General features: G+C 48.1%; 1 protein-coding gene and 1 pseudogene across 1 annotated transcript in view; one reads left to right on the top strand and one right to left on the bottom strand.

Moving 5' to 3' along the window:
- FAM151A (family with sequence similarity 151 member A) overlaps positions 1-18,761 on the bottom strand; it is a 415,979-nt gene that overhangs the window by 23,495 nt on the left and 373,723 nt on the right. Inside the window, exon 7 of the mRNA XM_069642124.1 lies at positions 8,925-9,059. Within this exon, the coding sequence (XP_069498225.1) occupies positions 8,925-9,059 (135 nt within the window). The remainder of the gene's footprint in view (positions 1-8,924; positions 9,060-18,761) is intronic.
- On the top strand, positions 17,235-17,456 carry LOC138546322 (elongin-C pseudogene; annotated as a pseudogene).

Below are 18,761 nucleotides of genomic sequence, written 5' to 3'. Positions count from 1 at the left end.
ACATAATATCTCTCTATGCAGGCAATATATCATTTATCAGAGATCCAAATGGCACATCACAAGACTGCTACAAATTTGAAATGTTCCTGCTTGCACCATTGAAATGGTCTGTGGATCACATTACATACCTGGGAATATGCGCGGTAGGAAGCACCAACCATATAACAACTGTGGTGTATATGGATAACAAATGGGTCAAAAATTCAACCAATGGAAGCAGTTACCAGTGTCAGCACCAGGACGGATAGCTCTAATAAAATGATAATATTGCCTAAAGCATTGTACCTATTCCAGACCATTCCTATTTGGGAATACTTTCAAGCATTACACAACAATCTATCTCCGTTTCTGTGGCACTCGGGTGCTGTGAGGAAGAAATTGGAGCACCTAACCAAGCACTATGAAGCTTGCAGATTTAAGGCACCGGTTTTGTATTGTATTGGCTGTCAGCACAGGCACAGTTTGTGACCTATTGGTACTGTACTGAGCACATGTCATTGCATGTTAAAATTGAGCAGGCGAGCTGCGGGTGACTGTGACGTATGTACGCTGCTGGTCTCTGATCCGTATACTGATCCGTGTTGGGTTGACCCAATAAAAATCCCACTTCTAGAGTGGCGGAAGATATTTCAGTACACAAGCTCAGTGGCTCCATATAGTAAGTGTCTCCCATGAACTGAGGTGGCCAGGAGCCGAGCTATTCAGACATGAAATGGAGAAGCTCCACGACTAATCGTCGGATCTCCTGTTATAATCCTGGGCATGAAGCCAAAAAAACAGACAATATGCAGCTGATCTAACCACCTAACCAGAGAAGATACCGGGGACTGCAAATTGTGGGGAAAATGGATGCAAATAGAATGATTTTCTGACATCAGGGACGGAAAATTAATTCATTAATTAAAAATTAATTAATTAAGGCACCAAAATTAATGGCCCACCCACCTGAGCCATCAGAGGAGAATATGGAAGGCAGCAGGACGGTGTAAAATGGGCGTGAGTGAGAACATACCTGTTATGGTAAACGCGACTGCAGGCAGGAGGTGTGTGCAGGTCGAGCTCCCATGTGCACAAAGCCTGGGGGTGCCGACTGGATTGGGGGTGCTGGCCGGATTTAAGCTGCATTGGTGGAGGGACGAGGAACTTAGGAGATTCAGGGGAAGTCAGGTATGGATGAGGGCTGCTGTCTGCCCCTGGTAGAGGAGGCGTCGCCTGCCCAGCTCAGAGGACATTGGGGACAACAGGCAACACAGGTCCAGAAATCTCTTGGGGCCGGAGGCGGCAGCCATCTTGATGTCAGGACGAGCACCGAGTGCCGGCTCATTCGTTCATGTAGTTCTGGGAAGACCAAATGTTGTGAAGTTCATTTGGAATGGTTGGGCAAATGGAGACAAGAAACAAATGAGTTAGGAATGAGAGGAGGGGTAGGAGAGGGATGAATATGGGGTCTGTTTTAGTTTTCCTGATCTTTGCTGGAGGAGGTGAATGAAGAATGTACTGTGGAATGGTGAGGGGCAGCATGGCTGAATCGTAGTGGAGAATTTGAAGGGGCGGGGTGGAGATAGATGAGATAGTTTGCATAGTAGCTGAGCTCAGCAGTAGAAAGAGTGGAGAGTCTTCTTGTAGGAGGCTAGGAGTGTAAAGGAGTGAGACATGTACCACCAGCATAAATATTAGCATGGCCATCTTGAGTTTGTGATGGGGACCTCAGTGATTAGGAATTGAACAGGTCAGGCAAGGAAGTGTTGAGGGGGCCAGGGAAACGGCCAAAGGAGTGGGGGTGGGGATTTGGATAGTAATGTAGATGGTGAGATGGGTGGATGGGCTAGCCTTGCTGATTATGAACCCGAACCTTCACCTCTTTTGGCCAACCAAAGAGAGTGAACGTTTCAGTGATGGCCGTGGCAGCATGTATCATGTTGTGGTAGACAAAGTAGTCCATAAGGAGTAATTTAGAGCCCAATCAGGAGTGTTATGGGGGGAGGGGAGAGTGGTTCCAAGAGCAATATTAAGGGGTCAGATGAGGTTGGAGTATTAGATATAAAGAGGATGTCTTTTATGAGTTCTGTGAAGGATGTAACTGGAGGAGGATGGTGAGAGGAGCAAGAAGGAATCATGAATGAGCAACAGAATACTATGTGAATGATATAGTGTAATCTTTGAGGAGGATGATTAGATGCAAGATTTTAGGCAGTGGAAGACTATAGGAACAGTTAATCGGAACAAATGCAGTTGGCAGGAAAATGTGGCTAAGATGTAGATTGTTGAGACTTCACTGGTTCAGTTGTCTGCAGAAGATCAAATAGTACATCAATACCAGCAGATGGTCAGTATTGTAGCAAAAGCAGTTGGTGGTGATGGTTAAGAATTGAAGGCTTAACATTTGAGATCAAAGTCCCTGGTTGGTTGCAGCAGCTGTTTAGCAGAGGAGAGAGAATCGTGAGCTAGGCAAACAGGTGCCATACTGTGCTGACTTCTCTTATGCTGGGACGCTGAAATAGCTTAGACCCCTGATTGAGAGGGTAATGGTAAAATACCCTGGTCATACGGGGAAGCCTGGATCCAATTATTTAATGGTGCGCAGTCCCCGGTGGCTTCAGGGGCTTGCTCAAGCTGATAGCTGGAGAAGTGGTGAAACCAGGGTTAGTGGATCTTTGTTCCAGGGACATCAGAATTATCCTCTAACTTGACGATATGATCTTCATGTCTCAGGACAGGTTCCTTCTGGTTTATTAAGTAGATCAGGCTTTATTGCTGTTCATGATTGAAGTATCATACTTTTAGAAACCATGGCAGTGGTTGAGGTAGTGGAATTTCTGCATTTCTTTATAGATGCAGCAAGATAGTCTCTTCATCTTCCTCATTAGAAAATGTAGATGAATCTACAGGAAATTCACAGAATTCATTGAAGAAAAAGGTATGTTCCATAGGCTATTGACAAGGATTATGCGTATGTCTCCCTCTATTAAAGCATTCCCCTTCATCTGAAGACCCATCTTTTTTTAAATGTAATATTTTAATTAGAATTTAAACATTGCAACAATTCAGTAGTAAATAGTTCATGTTCAGGCACAGGTAATGGCATTCAGAACTGTACAGTATAACTATCTCTTCTCCCTCCCTCCTCCGCCTATATAGTAATTGAATCTGTTTACGGTATGGCATTATTAACAACATCTTCGTCCAGGCTAGATCGTGTTAGTGGTAGATTAATATATAATCATGTGCACACACATATCAATAACAATCTGACCCATATAAGACAAACTGAGAATAAAATGTCCTTATGTGGGTAGGGTTGCATAACCTGATTTTCTCCTCATGGGTGGTATATCACTTATTAACAAGTTGAATATGGAATTTGAGTCTGTATACACAGTGTTGCCGTAATTTCCTTTCCCACATACCAATTGATCAAACATATCACATAGTCTGTCCAGCGGGGCGTCGCTTGCTTCTTTTTATAGGCATGTCTTTCATAGGCACAAGGTCTTGAGAAGAGGTTTCCTCATATGTCTCTATCAGGGGGGCTTTCAGATTTCCATTCAAGGATAATTGCCTTACGGCCTGCGAATAACATAATCTGCATAAGCTTTCTGAACATGCTATCTTCATGCCAGTCCTCCACGTCTAACCCGAACATTGTCGATATAGGTGAATTTGTCATAGAGGACCCTCGTTATTGAGAGATTTTCGTTAAAACATATTCCCAGAATGGTCTAATCTGTGGACACATCCATAGTATGTGTCCAATAATGCCAAGTTGACAGTATCCCTTCCAGCAGGTGGGGGTTTTCACACATTTCAATGTCTAGAGCCTAGTTGGAGTGTTATATACTTGTTGTACCGACTTATCTTTTATCTCCCTATTCTTTAGATTGAGCGATACTTCATTAATTAGTGTATATGCTGTGTATATATCGTTGGTGTCTAGTGGAATTTCTATGTCTTCTGCCCATTTGGTGGCGAGGATACTGTTCCTCACTAGATTATTAGGTATGCATAGCATACAGAATGCCTTAATCTTTGGGAAGTCAGTAATATGCCTAACTAATTCAGATTCACAGGGCAAAGAGATTTATATTGCAGCCATTCGTTAGGCATAGACCCCCCCCCAGTTTGTCTCTGGCCTCAAGTAATGGGAATGGTGTGGCTTCGTCATATATGGCCCTGATCGGATATTATACAAGTCCATTTCTTTTCTAAATTTCACCGGTCGGCTGTGCAAAAGGACAACAAAACCCATATGCTGAGCCAACGCGGGATTTTGTTTCTGTCAGTCCCTTTCATTCTGAGTATTTGGTGCCATTGCCATATCATGGGACCTAGTATGGGATGTGTCTTAATATATTTCAGTCATTTCTTGAGTGGTATGGGAACAATCTCTTGAAGGGTATATGAGTGCATTGGTGCCACCTCGGTCAGTTTGCAGCTGGTAGTATCTCCTTCAATGAGCCATATTTTAACCTAGGTCATCTGCGCTGCGAGATAGTAAGCCTTATCCATTTTCATTGCTTGTAGTATTTTGATGATAAGCCTCGCCCTTTCATGGTGCCATATACATTTCTCAATTTGTCTTTTCATATCTCAAATTATGGGCGCAGGTGGGGGCAGCGGACTCATCTGTGCCGGATATACCAATTTAGACAGAGTATTAATTTTCACCACATCTGAAGCCCCATCTTCTATGCAATGTTCAGTCTGATCCCTTTACTCAGCTGTCAGAGGGGAAAAGATTTGGTGTATCATCCACTTGGAAGCTTTGAATGTTTGTGTGATCTTTGACAATTAGCCTCACATTCTAATTCAATTGGTGGTCTGCTACGTGGGCTAGGGGACTTAGTGTTGCATTCTGCAGTTCTTAACCGACAGGAATGGCATCTTGCAGTTGCGCCTGACCGGAAGACTCCTTGAAACTGCAACTCTTGTGCACCTCTCAGTGGAACAAAGGACAGAAGATTGAGCCCCAGCGCACCCCTCCCCCCATAAGATCCATCACGACATCTAGGAAAATGTTAGTCAGGGGAGAGGGGGTTCAGTAAGCATACCAGTGCATGTTCAGCCCCTCCCCCCTCCTGTCCTCCATAAGATAACATTGGGAACAAGTCCCTTTGTCACCTGTCTTTCCCTCCATTCACCTATCGTTGTCAAACTTGGGTCGGGAATCCTGCACCTGAGCTAACCTTGGGTCTGGAAAAAAGGAGAGAATGACCCATCTTGGAGTAAATTGTTATTGAACTTTAATTAGTTTGGAAACTAATCACTACCACAAGCCCATTGCATCCTTCTTAAAGAAATGTCATACCTATAAAAAACATTGTGTTGGACCATGTTGACGTTTGGGCACAGGGCCCCTTTAGGGTTTGGACTTCTAAAGTTAGGATATTGTACGTGTGCCTATCATTTTTATTGCATCTGCATTACTTCATTAATTTATTTAATGAGGTCTATTAAGTGAACCTAATGGTGATTGTATTTATTTGCATTATAGAGCATTGTGTGATAGTAATACTAGCTAGTTTCCCTTCTCAGTGTGTTCTAAAGGCCTAATTAAATAACTGTATTTTTTATAACGGACTGTCTAAATTGAATTATGTGCTATTCTGTGTGAACTCATTGAGGGCCTCTGCTTATAAACACTCTCCTGAGACTAAGGCCCTCAATAAGAGTATTCCAGAAAAATGCAGATAATTCTGGTGTGCCGGTAGTACCGTTACCTGCAAACCGACTGCCAGAAATTATCAGCAATTTCCCAGTGCACGGGCACGTGCTTCCCCTCTCACCGGAAACGGTACTACCGTCATGACAGAATTACCAGCAAATATCAAAAATTGCCAGTGATCCTGGCAGAAATGTGCTGGAAACAATGATGGCAGCCCCAGACAGCCGGAATCACCAGTGCCAGTAATTACCAAGCCAGAATTTTCGGCACCGGAAATAGCATCATCGCAAGAACGGGAACATCTGCGGCGGCCATTTTGAATAACATAATCCACTTAGTATCAGTCCCTTCCTGCTGCCATCCACCCCATCCAACACAGCAGTCATGCCAGGGAGTGGCAACTCTAGAGTGCCAGAGGTCCGGCTCGGCAATCCGCGCTTCACGGAACCCGAGCTGACTGCCATCACAGAAAATATCATGCAGAGGCACTCTTTAGGGTTGGCAATCATGGGACCAGCCAGAGGAGAAAGACAGCCATCTGTCAGGAGGGGGCTGACAAGGCGACTGCCATTTTTGTGTCCAAATAAATGAATCCCCAGGGAGAGAAACACTAAAAGAGAAAAGGAACAGGTCCAACACATGTCAGTCATAGCAAATGGACAAATCTCTCACACACATGCCAGGGGTTGCGGGCAGATGTAGCCATGCACAAGCACTGTAGACAGAATGCACTGCCCCACACATGGACACATTAAGAGCGCCCATGTGCCCCAATGGAGAACAGGATAGGAATTATAGGCCCACCACACACACAACTGTGGCCGACCAACAGTCAATGTGCACTCCCACCACCCACATGTAGAAGCATGCATCGGTGCAAACCAACAAACCAAACAGTATGACAAAAGCAGAACACACACAATGAAGCATGAGTGTAATGCAAGCCCGCAGACGTGACTCGCTAAAGACCAACTGCATGCTCATCTCACCCCAACAGGTACATCCTCTGACAGTGACATGGATGCTACGTCATCTGGCTGGGCACATGCAGGCAGGGAGGCCGCACTGCAGCCCATCCACCACCTCCTGCAGCCACACCACCACAACCTCCTGCAGCCCAACCAAGACCACCTGTCGTGAGAGCGGCACAGATGGCCCAACCAAAATGACCACCACCAACACCACCTCGCATCACGTCTGCACAACTGGACTCACCACCACCTTTTTTGACGGCTGCACAGCCACCAAGACCACTGCCAGCAAGACCACACCTATCGCTAGTGGCCCACCATCCCGCCTGTGCCCTACACACCACAAATGCCACACCAGCCACCACCCTATTGAGGCAGGTATGGCTCAGAGGAGGAGGAGAATGAGGATGAGCACATCTCCTACCCAACCCCATCATTTAGCCTGGCCACTCTGCACACCTCCACGCCCCCAGCACCACCCATGTTCGAATAACGGGACATGGATGTGCTGTGCAGATCTGTGGTATAGAGGACTGGGTGGGGGTCAATGGCTGAAATGGTCCAGCAACAGCTGAATGAGCTGCGGCTCCTGTGGGAGTGCATTCAGGCCATCAGCCGCAGGAGCACACAGTCTCAGGAATGCACCCCTGCTGCCCTCGTCATGCTCGCCCAAAATGTCCGGGAAGTGTATGGCTGATGAGCTCTCCAACATCCTGAAGGTCATGCTGGAGCACTTGGGGGCCTAGAGATCTGACCCACCTTCAACCGTCACCACCTCAGAGAGCTTGCAGCAGGGCAGACCGAGGCACCACTCCCAGCGGATATCAAACACACCTGGCCCACCCAAGGGCCAAGAGGTCTAGAAAATGACTCCTGGAGTGGCACACAAGGTGCTTACCTACCGACTTAATCTCTAAGCACCTGGTCCTGCAGCCAACAGAAGCATTTGCTTGCTAAATATCTACAGGTTTCCAAAGCCAAATAATATGTTGATTAGGTGTATTTCCTTGCAATAAAGTGTCACTTAAAACACAACACACGCATTAGCTTGTTAAGAGTCAACTCTTTATTTAAAAGATTGTATGTGTTGCTCACATGCTTATGTGTTCTCCCACCTTTTATCACAGACGTCCTGTGTGTTGGTTGTCCAGGAGAAATGAATCTCTTAATGTCTTCTACATGCCTTTAAGTCCATCTATGGACTAAGGTAGGAAACTGCATCTCTAGCTATACGTCAACCCCCCTTTGCGCTAATCTTCTCACCTCTACTTATAAGTCCCCAACCCTACCCATGCTCACTTGAATTTCCACCCCTACTCCCTCCTGGCCTGCTATCCTGGCACTCCCTCCCCATCCAAATAAACCCAACTATCCACTCATTCAAGCTTGCTCTGAAGCGTCACATACTAAATCTTAGCAGTACTCCCAACAGCGTAACCCACATCTCTTCTCCTCCTTCAACATCCCATTCAAATGGACATAACTCTTAAAACCTATTCAGTATTACTTCTCTGTTACGCCACTGCTACCTGTAACTCTTATCATAGGTCTGACATGCCACCTGTACCACTAGACCGTCTTGCTGTATACGACTCCTCACTCAGGATTTCCCTGCTGTCTCTTTATAACTTATATACATTTTTTTCAGTTGCAACATCTTATGCGCTTCAATACATATATTATTGAAATATTACTGTCCCAGTGGTATCTGGATCAGCTGCTTTTCTGGCTTGTACTACTGCCTTTCCTGCCCTCAAACACTTTCAAAACCTGCTTGTTGGTTATTCCACAAGTGTTCTATAATGTACTCGTAAATTTGAAAATGTTTAGAGGTGTTGATGGATTTTTCATGAAATTAACTCCTACTTTCAAAAAAGGAAACTTCTGGGAAATACTGACTGGAAGTTAACAGGCCATTTTGAAAGGGAAAAAGCTACAGTAACTGCATGTATTTATTAAAAGGGATCTGATAGTCAGCAAGACTCACGTGTGCTTTTATTCATTTTTATATAGTTTCTATGGTCCTTAGCCCAGGCCTAGCACCAAAGAGAAGCAGAGTGCTTCAACGTCTGTATTGTAGCAGAAGCATCTCAAACATTTAGATTCTGTACCTAGAAAACATGTGTTGTGAGCATATATTCATATATATTTTAAATGTTTACATGTGACGTATTTAGGAGTATGTTGCTTTGCCCATAATCACAGATTTGGGTCCGGTTTTGAAGCTACAATTAATACTCTGGTTTTAAGGTAGGCAACTTGGCCACAGGACCACCTCTCTTGATACTTACTTTGAAGGAGCATTAGGAGTGCTGTCTTGCTCTCAATTTCATACCATCCAATTAACACTGCATCAGAGTCCTCTGGATGAAAGAATTTCTGCAAACTTCCTCCAGAATAAAACATCCTTTTTCTTTTGGGATTCACTATGGAAACAAATTGCATTTATCAGTTAAGCCGTGCTCTTTCAAAAAGACGGTGGCCGCACAGTAATCTGTAATCAGTTTTCATTAAATATTTGCTGTTTTTACTCCAGCAAATTGTTATTTTTATTCAATTCTTTTAATTCAACTATCCTTGTTTGTAAGCATCGCTAAATGTCTTGTAATATAAGACCTATGAAATCTTAATGACACATATAGAAATAAACTATTTACATGAAGGTACATTTTTCTTGGAAATCTTCAAAAAAAAGTAGTTACTATTAAGCATGCCATAATGTCTCCATTTTTTCTGTGAATTGAGGCTGCATAACACATATCCCACACAGTCCTTCCTCAAGAGGTAAAAATCCAATGTACAAATTAAAGGCAGAATATGCTTCTTAGGAGACTAAGTTAAACCCGGTCAACTCAGAATCCAAGACCCTGGCCCCTATGCACTTCTTAGGACAAAAACCCTCAGTTAATTGCCTACTGAACCCTTGTTTTACAGGCAGGGTTCAAATGAGCGTTTGTGTGAACAGTTCGGATTCGGGACTGTGGTGGCATAGCAGTGCCCGCTAGGTGCCTAAACATCGACATGGAACCGACTGAAATGGCTTTGCAGCTGGGAGAGACCGTGTAAGCGCTCACCAACAGTGTGGACCATCAAATGCCTGCAAACAAACTCACTTGTGAATAATTCGGATCAGCGATGCCCCATGATGGCACAGCCAGATCCCAACGTGGCAGACAAGGTTTTTGTAACATTGGGCCATGAGGTAAGGGACCTATTATTGTTAGTAGAAGATGCATAGCAACTGGAGGCAAAGCACTTCATCTGCCACATAATTAGAACGGCGTTGGAATCATTAGACCAGGGACAATCACAGAGGACCAACCTTCTGGGGAACCATATCCACAAATACGAATCAGGTGTGAAAAACCTGAGGGCGTTTCACTGCCTAGACCCCGGGGATCCGTTACTCAGGTGGCCAGGGCACGGCCATCACCTTTGGATCCGGACCCCGGAGGGTGGACAAGTGCAGGAGGATCAGCTAGGTGAGGGATCCTGGGGGGGGGAGGGCAGGGGATTAACAATAATAGGTCCCTTGCCTGATGGTGACATGGTACCCCCCTTTCTACATCCCCCTGCCCTATCCTATTTTTTTGTAACTTCTTTTTATTGATTTCAGCATATATAACAGATCAATTTCAAAAGAAAAGGAAAAACAACATCAACACCCAAGTTCTTCCCTCCCCCTGCCCCCCCAATGCTGGTCATTGCGCCAATAGGTCCTTCAGTCCCAGTAGCTCCCTACCAACTCTTCAGCCATGAATGTCCAGCAGCTTTAATCTTTTGGGGCACCATTGCTCCCTAAACTCCCCCATCAAGTAGTCCAGCGTCTCACCCCAATCAGCAGCAAAGCTCCCCAGTTTCCCATCAGCCGCGTATGCGGCCCATTCCAATGAAACAATGTCCCAGATTTTCCTTAGCCAATCCTGTTCCGTGGGAATCATTGGGCTCTTCCATTTTTGTGCGATTAGCCCCATCGCTGCCAAGGTAAAGACTGCTTTCACCTTAAAACTTCCTCTTCTTCCTTCATCCCCTCCTGCCACTCTCTTCCCCAGCAAGATCTCCCGAGGGTCCTGGCTACCCCCCAGCCCTAAGGCCTGAGACTGGGCACATGCAACTTCGCGCCAAAAGGGCCTAATATGTGTGCAGTCCCACCACATATGAGTAGCTGTGCCCACCTCCCCGCAGCCTCCGACAGTCCCCTGAAGTTGCCGGGTACATTGCATGCAGCCGAGCCGGGGTATAGTGTCAGCCAAAGAGATACTTATACCATGCTTCCTGTAGTTGGGTCACTTTAGCTACCTTTGGAACTGCCCTCCATAGCCTCTCCCAGTCTTCTCTTTCCATTTCCGCCCCCATTTGCTGCTTCCATACCCTCATATACGGCCAGGTGACCTCCGGGCGGGGGCGCTCTAAGAGTTTGTATAAATCCGAAATGAGACCTCTACAACCATCATGGGTCAGGAGGAACCGTTCGAGTTGTGTTAGGTCGCGTGTAGCAGCCTTCCTAACCTACTCTGACATGACCCAGTGTCTAATTTGGAAGTATCTGTGCCTTTCCTCCTCCCCAACTCCAAATTCCTGCTTACATTCCTCGAAGGTTTTCACCTTCCGGTTGTGGAACATATCTCTCAGCATCCTACATCCTCCTCCCTCCCATGTTCGGAACGCTCCCCTCTCCAGCCCTGGCGTAAAATCCCCATTGTTGAAGATAGGTGTAAATGGGGATGGAAAAGATGAGATCCCTCGTCTCTCCACTGCCCTATCCCAGGTGGCCACCATTCCCTTTGTAATATCACTCAGATAGATACGTGGCAGTCTCAGCCTCCGCAGAAGCCATAACACCTCTCCCAGATGATGTCGGGCGACTGCCCTGTCCATTTTCACCCAGTGCTTCTTATATTCCACTGAAAACCACTCCCTAATCACTCGGAGGAGTGCAGCTTCATGGTATCGCCTAAAATCTGGTAAACCCAAGCCCCCTCCCCCTTTGGACGCCATGAGAAGGTGCCATGACAAACGCGGCCTCTTGCCCACCCAGCTGAACTCACTCCACCTCCTCAAATCCTTTTTAATTGCCGTTAGCATAGGGGAGTAGTTTGCGCCATACCAGCCGCCCAGGGAAGGGGTTATCCAGGTCCCCAAGTATCGTATCCCGCCCGGGTTCCATTTAAACGGGGAAAGAGCCTTTAATTCCCTCGCCTCGTTCTCCTCTAAGGATAGGTTCATCAAGTCAGACTTCTGCCAGTTGACCCGCAAACCCAATACTTCCCCGAATTTGTTCAGCACTTCTATGCTCGCCTTAATGGACTCCTTCAGTTGCGTCAACATGAGCAACATATCATCCGCAAATGCTGCCACTTTGTGCTGGCATCCCCTAAATGGTATGCCCTGAATCTTGTCCGTCTCTCTTATAGGCAATAAAAGGGGTTCCAAATGCATGGCATAAAGCAGGGGGGACAAGGGGCATCCCTGTTTCATCCCTCGCCTGAGCCTAATAGGGTATGATGTTTCTCCATTGACCAGGATCAGGATCCGCGACCTGGGGTTCTTATAATTTGCCTCAACCATGCTAATGAACTCTGACCCGAGACCCATCATTTCCATGACTTGGAACAGGAATGACCACTCCACCCAATCAAATGCTTTTTCAGCGTTGAGCACTAAGAGGATCGCTGGATCGCTGGAGTGGTCGTCTTTCGTGTTTTCTCGACTACGTGGGCCACCCGTCTAATATTGTCAGCTGTCTGCCTCCCTGCCACAAACCCTGTCTGGTCCTGGTGGACCAGCGAGGGTAAGTGCTTTTCCAGCCGCTTAGCCAGTATTTTAGTGTAGATTTTCGCCTCCATGTTTGAGGGCAATGGGCCGATACGACTCTTCGGGGTCCTTGCCTGCCTTGTGTATGAGTGTTATTTTTTCCTCCTCCATCGAGGGGGTGATACTGCCTCTGGAACTAAATGAGTTAACAGATGAGAGTAGAGTTTATAAAAAGACGCTGGGTAGCCGTCTGAACCCGGGGCTTTACCACGGGGGAGAACCGATATGGTTGCCCTCACCTCATCCTCTGTGATAGCTTGGCCTAGCTCTCTCCCCTCGTCCCTAGACAACCATGGGAGGGGAAGGGCCCCAAGAAACTCCCTCTGTGGCCCAGGTAAAGGACTCTGTGAGGAGTATAATTCTTCACAAAACTCTGCCAGCCTCCCCTTTATCTCTTCTGTCCGAGTGAGTCTTTCACCCTCCTTACCCCTCATGGCCACAATAACATTGCGTTCCCCATCTCCTCTCAGTAGGTGCGCCAGGAGTGAGTCTGCTTTATTGGCCTTCGCACAGAATCTTTGCCTGACCCTGAGCATAGCCGCCTCCGCCCTTTTAGTCCTTAAGATCCTCAACTGGCCCTCTGCTGCCCTATATTCCTTGTACACTTTTCTAGTGGGGTTCTCCCGCACTCGTACCCTGGCGGCCTCCACTTCCTTTTCCCACTGCGCTTCGAACCCCCTTAGCAGCCTGTTTCTCTCCGCCTGTAGGGCGATTAATTCTCCCCTCAAGGTAGCTTTAAAAGCATCCCACCTGATCTCGAGGCTCGTGTCTACGCTGTTATTCCGCTCAAAGAAATCTCGGATCTTACTTTCTATCTCCTACCGCATCACCTGATCCCTCAGGAGCTTCTCAGGAAATTTCCAGCCCCACACCCCCGATCTGCATCCCCCCAGCCGAAGCTTCATCTGAACCACCTTGTGGTCTGCTATCCCCATGGGACCTACCTCTACTGAGTCCACCCCTCCAATCAGGCTTGCAGACGCCCAAATATAGTCAATTCTTGACTGAGTTCTATGAAGATCTGAGAGAAATGTGAACCCCTCCTCTCCTCTGCTCAGCGCCCTCCACACATCTCACAATCCAGCTTCCTCCCACCGTTCCTTGAATTGGGGTGAGGCCACCGCACCCCCACGACTCCCCGCATGCTGCGTGCGGTCACTCCTCCTATCCCATGCCAGGTTCAAATCCCCCATCAGTATCGCCTCGCAAAATCCTGCAGCGTTCCCAAAACCTCCCGCAAGAACTGATCTTGGCCCGCGTTCGGGCCGTACACTGAAGCTATAGCTTAAGGTGTGCCCATATACTCTCCCTGTACCATGATGTATCTCCCGCTCTTGTCCCGAAGAGTGTTGATCACTCGAAAGTCCATCCCCCTTCTAAACGCCAAAACCACTCCCCCTTTTTTAGTGGGGCCTGATGCGAACAACATTTTGTGAGAACCCTTCAGCCACAGGTGATGCTGGTCCCTCCGCAGTAAGTGGGTTTCCTGTATCGCCAAGACATCTGGCTTGTGGGACCTGGTAAATTGCTCCAATTTTGTCCGCTGAGGGGAGTTCAGCCCCCTAACATTATGTGTTAGCCACTTGAAAACTGAACTGGTATGCCGTATGCTCCTCTTTGTCGGCCCCTAGACCCCCTTACCGGGTCCATCCTGCCTTCTCCCCCCCCCCAACGGGGAGTATTTTGAGACCCCAATTCTCTTTTACCTTCCGCCTCTTTTCCCTTAGTCCATGAAACTTGAGTTGGCCAACCAGGCGCTACAACCCTCTCCCAAGTCCTCCCTCCCTCCCATCCTTCCCCACCCTGCATCCCCAATTTAGGGTGAGACCATCCCCTCCCCCCCAACCCACCCAACTTGACAACCCCCCCGAGCAATTGCCCCCTCCGCTCCTTCCGCCCCCCCCCGGGCCTCAACACCCTTACTGATCCCAACATGTTGCACCCCCTGTCCCCGATCTCCTCTGCCACCCTTAAGGGTCCACCACCCCTTGCACATTGTGATCAAATTCAGACGCTCCCCTTGCTGCCAATTCTACCCTCTGCACGGGCCCCTCCACTCTCCCTCGGCGAACTGTCATTCTCTCTCGGACCCCTCTGCCTTTTGTCTGCCACCGTAGACCACTCCCACGGCCTCTGCGTTGGCCTGTTGCCTATGGCCCGCCCTGCGCTGCCCGAGGGACCCTCATCCAAGTTGACCCGCAACACATTAGCCCCCCTCCTGGACTGACGTTATCTGTTTCTGAGAACCTTCCCAATCAAATACTAAGCCAAATGGAAATGTCCACTTGTAGCGTATTCCGCGCTCATTTAGTACCTTCAGCACCGGCGCCATCTGTCTCCTCTTTATCAGGGTGATATTAGCCAGGTCTTGATATAGAGCTATCTGTTGGCCTTTAAACACTATTGGTTCCTTTTTCCTTGCAGCCTGGAGAACTGCCTCCTTCTGAGCGTATCTGGTAAAGGCAAGAACGTCCCTCGGTAGAGTTAGTGAGCTTACCAACTCTATGGACGCGGTCCAATTCAATGCTGTCTAGGCTCGCCTCCCCTAAGATATCCGCGAAGATGCCCTGAATTTCCTGTTTCAGATCCTTGCCCCAAACTGATTCTGGCAGTTGCTTCACCCTTATGTTGATCCTCCGAGACCTGTTTTCGATGTCCTCCATCTGAATCTTCAGGTTCTGGGTCGCCACATCAAGGTGCTCCAAGGGCTCGCTATTAGCGGTGGTTTCCTTTTCAACTTCCTGAGGACCCCTTTCTAGAAGATCAGTTCTTTCTCCCAGTTGCCTTAGATCCCACTTGATCTCCCCAAGAGCTTCATTTAGGTCTGCCCGCATGAGCTGAAACTGCTCTTGAAATGTTTTAGCCAAATTGGTATGGAGCGCCTGGATTTCGCCCAGAAAGTCCTGTCTATTAATCGGGGTCAGCTCCTGCGTCCCCTCCGCCGCCCTCCTCTCCCCCAATCCCTCGTTGCTACTCTCCAAGCCCTCACCCATATCCTGTACTGGCCACAGAGAGTGGCGGGTGCTTTGGGAATCCCGTGGGTGCTGCGATGACCTTCCACTTTTCCCTTTGTTTCGTGCGGCCATCAGTTCAGTCTAGTGCAAGCCGCGTGGGTTCTGGCTCCTCCTTTTCCTTTGCTCCCTCGCCACTTGCTGGGGTCACACCTCCACCAGTTATCTCCACGGAGGCCAATCTACCTGCACAATGCCTTCCGCAGGCCAGTGCAACGCGTGGACTTCCCTTTCCCTCCTGCCCCCCTCTAGGGCCGCTGAGATTGCTCGACGGCGCTGCTGTACCCCAGAGGCATCCCGATTAGGGAATCCTCGCTTTAAGTCCACCAGAGAGCCACCACCGGGGGAGAGGGGCGTTATTTGCTGGTGGGGTGGTCAATTGTAGTCTTAAATAGGTTAGCCCCAGGTGCCACCCCCTCAGGATGCGGCTATGCAGTTAATGGTGAGTTTCACACTGGTAGGTATATTTCACCAGCAGCGGCCCTCTGCCTGCAATTAGATGTGATATAGCAGTTTGCAGGGCACAAAGGACCCCTTTAACTTAGAAGCCTCATTGGGGGGGGGGTGGGGCCGAGCCTCTTCACAACTCCTGCTGCCGTCTCTACCCGGGCCCCCGCGGGTAGGCCACGGGAGCAGCTGGAACAGCTCCCGCCACCTGATCCTTCTTTCACTCTTCCTCCGGTCCGGCCCCCAACTCACTGCGGTGTTCAGCGCTGCTGCGCTCCTCCTCCTGGCCTTCGGGCCGCTGCTCAAAACCCACAGGGGCCGCTCAGCTTCCTTTTTCCTCCATCTGCAGGGGTGGGCGCCCGCCCGGAGCCACAAGGCCACGCCACCCCCGGCACTCAGTGTGGTCTCCACGTCCAGGCACCCGCAGCCAGATGGCACCCGCAGCCGGATGCTCGCCACCAGGAGCCTGTCAGGCACCTCCTCTTCTGCCCGGGCCCCGTGCGCCAAAAGGCGGCCTCACTGCCTTCTCCTCAAGTCGATCCGGCCCGGGGCATCCGCACTGCAGGGTGGCGATCCTCTTCTTCGCCGCGCCTCGCAACGTCCCCCGATATGTGCCGGGAGTTCCGCCACGACCTTTCACGGGTTGCCGGCAAACAGCGGAGTGGTGGACTGCTTTATTTTCGCCCGGTGTTCAGGAGTGCACGGTCAGCATGTCTACTCCCTACCAGCCTCCATCTTGGAATCCCCTATCCTATTTTTATAGGATATTCCAACTTTCCAGATTTTTCCCCCACCCCCCTTTTCCTACACAAAGACTGAGCCGAGGAAGAGGAGGTCTGAGGCTAAAAGGAGTACCACCCATGCAATACATGGTACATGTCCCACTAATAAGATCAGGCACTTAATCTTAATTACATACACCCGGTACCTATTAGCTCTCCCTACATGGTTAAAAGGTGGAACACTGAGACACACTCTGAGCAAGGTGATGAACGAGAAGGAGCAGTTATCCCATGGCGACGGCGAACCAGGTAATGCGGGTGACAGAATACGGTGCACGTCTCTTCAATAGTGTCCGAAATGATGCCCGTCACATTGTGGGAAATCTCTCATAATAATTACAGGAACTTAATTTCCCACAGAAGTTGATGAATGTATGCCATCTCAACAATACGAAGCTTACATGCTTCAGACGTATGTGTGCGGCACTTCAAGCTTACACGCTTCAGCCCAAGGAATTACAGTGCAAAATACAGGTACACTGCAGAAAGTTAAGAATAAAATGAATCCGCAGACAAGACCTATGGTGGGTGTGAAGGCTGTGTTGCTATGTATGTTAAGCTGATTTACTCCAATTGTCAGGAGTCTATTGTTAAGAGTATCCACACTGACAGTTGGCACAATAAAAGCTATGTTAAGTGGCCCTGGTCAATTTGCTATTTTACCTATAAGGTGCAAATCACTAACAGTTCTACAGACATTTTATAATCACTATTCGCACTTGAATTTGCACTGGAACTGCTGATGATTGCAAACCTTCTAGACTGTTAAAACAGGAATGGGAGAGGGAACGGCAGCAAACACTTAAATGTAGTTTACAGTTATTTTGGGGAAAATATGCAGGCAAAGGGGGAGAGCACAATCTGGTAGAGGGAGGTCATGAGCAGCCAACGGCTTGCTCTGAACATGGACTTATATCAGTAAGTCGAACTCATGATCCAGGCAATCACATTGGTTGCTTGTAACTGGCTTCGTGCTAATTAGATGATAATGACCTGGGGCAGGCATTACTGGTTGGTTTTGACCTGCCAGCGCAAGGTAACAGCTGTGAAGCAGCCTCCATAATAACCAGCCAGCTCAGAGGTATAGGTCATCAGTTTAATTATTCAGATTAATTGGGTACAATCAGGTTACATCAAGAGAGATACTTGTGGAGAGCTCACTGGCTCCCATCACCCAGTTTACATCTTAATCAGCTGCCTAGATCGGAGCTCCAATTACACCACATTCAACACAGACACAGAGAGATCCACCCTAACATCACCACTCACCATGCCATGCATGCATACAGGGCCAGGACACAGATACAACACACCTCCCCCCGTTACCAAATGAAATATGGAAATGTCACATTCACACCCAGATATATTACGCTCAGGCTCATGTTATGCAAACACCATTCAAACGACTCTCACACCTCCCCTAAGACCTCAACAGGTGACAGACACCCAACCAGGCGTAACTAACTTGCTACAGAGGGCAGCAACACAACCTATACACTACAAAGTTATATAAACCCCATATAACATATGACTCCTCCCGTCCATCTCTGCCACAAATGAACATCTAGGCTGCCACCCTAAAACACGATCCTGCCCCTCTGTGGGCTACTAACTGCTTTTCTCCACCACATGTAAAACAAAACACGTCTCATCCAATCCCTGCCACAGACGAACCTCCAGACTGCCACTCCAGAGCACTACCATGCCCCTAGGTGGGCTAAAACTCTGGCCCTTCTGTACCATCAAGAAACTATACTAACTCGCAAAAGTATGACCTGTCTCCAACTACTCACTTCGCAATAACATGGTGAGAATCAATCTCTCTCTCTCTCTCTCTCTCTCTCTCTCTCTCTCTCTCTCTCTCTCTCTCTCCAAATGCAGGAAACACTGCGCACATTCAACTTACAAGCAATATGAATGTGCTGGCCAGGCACCATTGAAACCCATCAAAAGCAGTAAAACAGTTACCAAGCCACGCGCCCTGAAGGCAAATTGAAAGAGTCAACAGAGATCAAACTACACACAGAACCTGGGAATGGCTGGTGCATTCGATACAAAAATATTCATACAAAAA

The sequence above is a fragment of the Ambystoma mexicanum genome, chromosome 1q, assembly GCF_040938575.1.
Source record: "Ambystoma mexicanum isolate Mex_15411 chromosome 1q, UKY_AmexF1_1, whole genome shotgun sequence".
Lineage (NCBI taxonomy): Eukaryota > Metazoa > Chordata > Amphibia > Caudata > Ambystomatidae > Ambystoma > Ambystoma mexicanum.
Note: the sequence above shows the minus strand (reverse complement) of the source record. Positions and strands in the feature narration are given on the sequence as shown.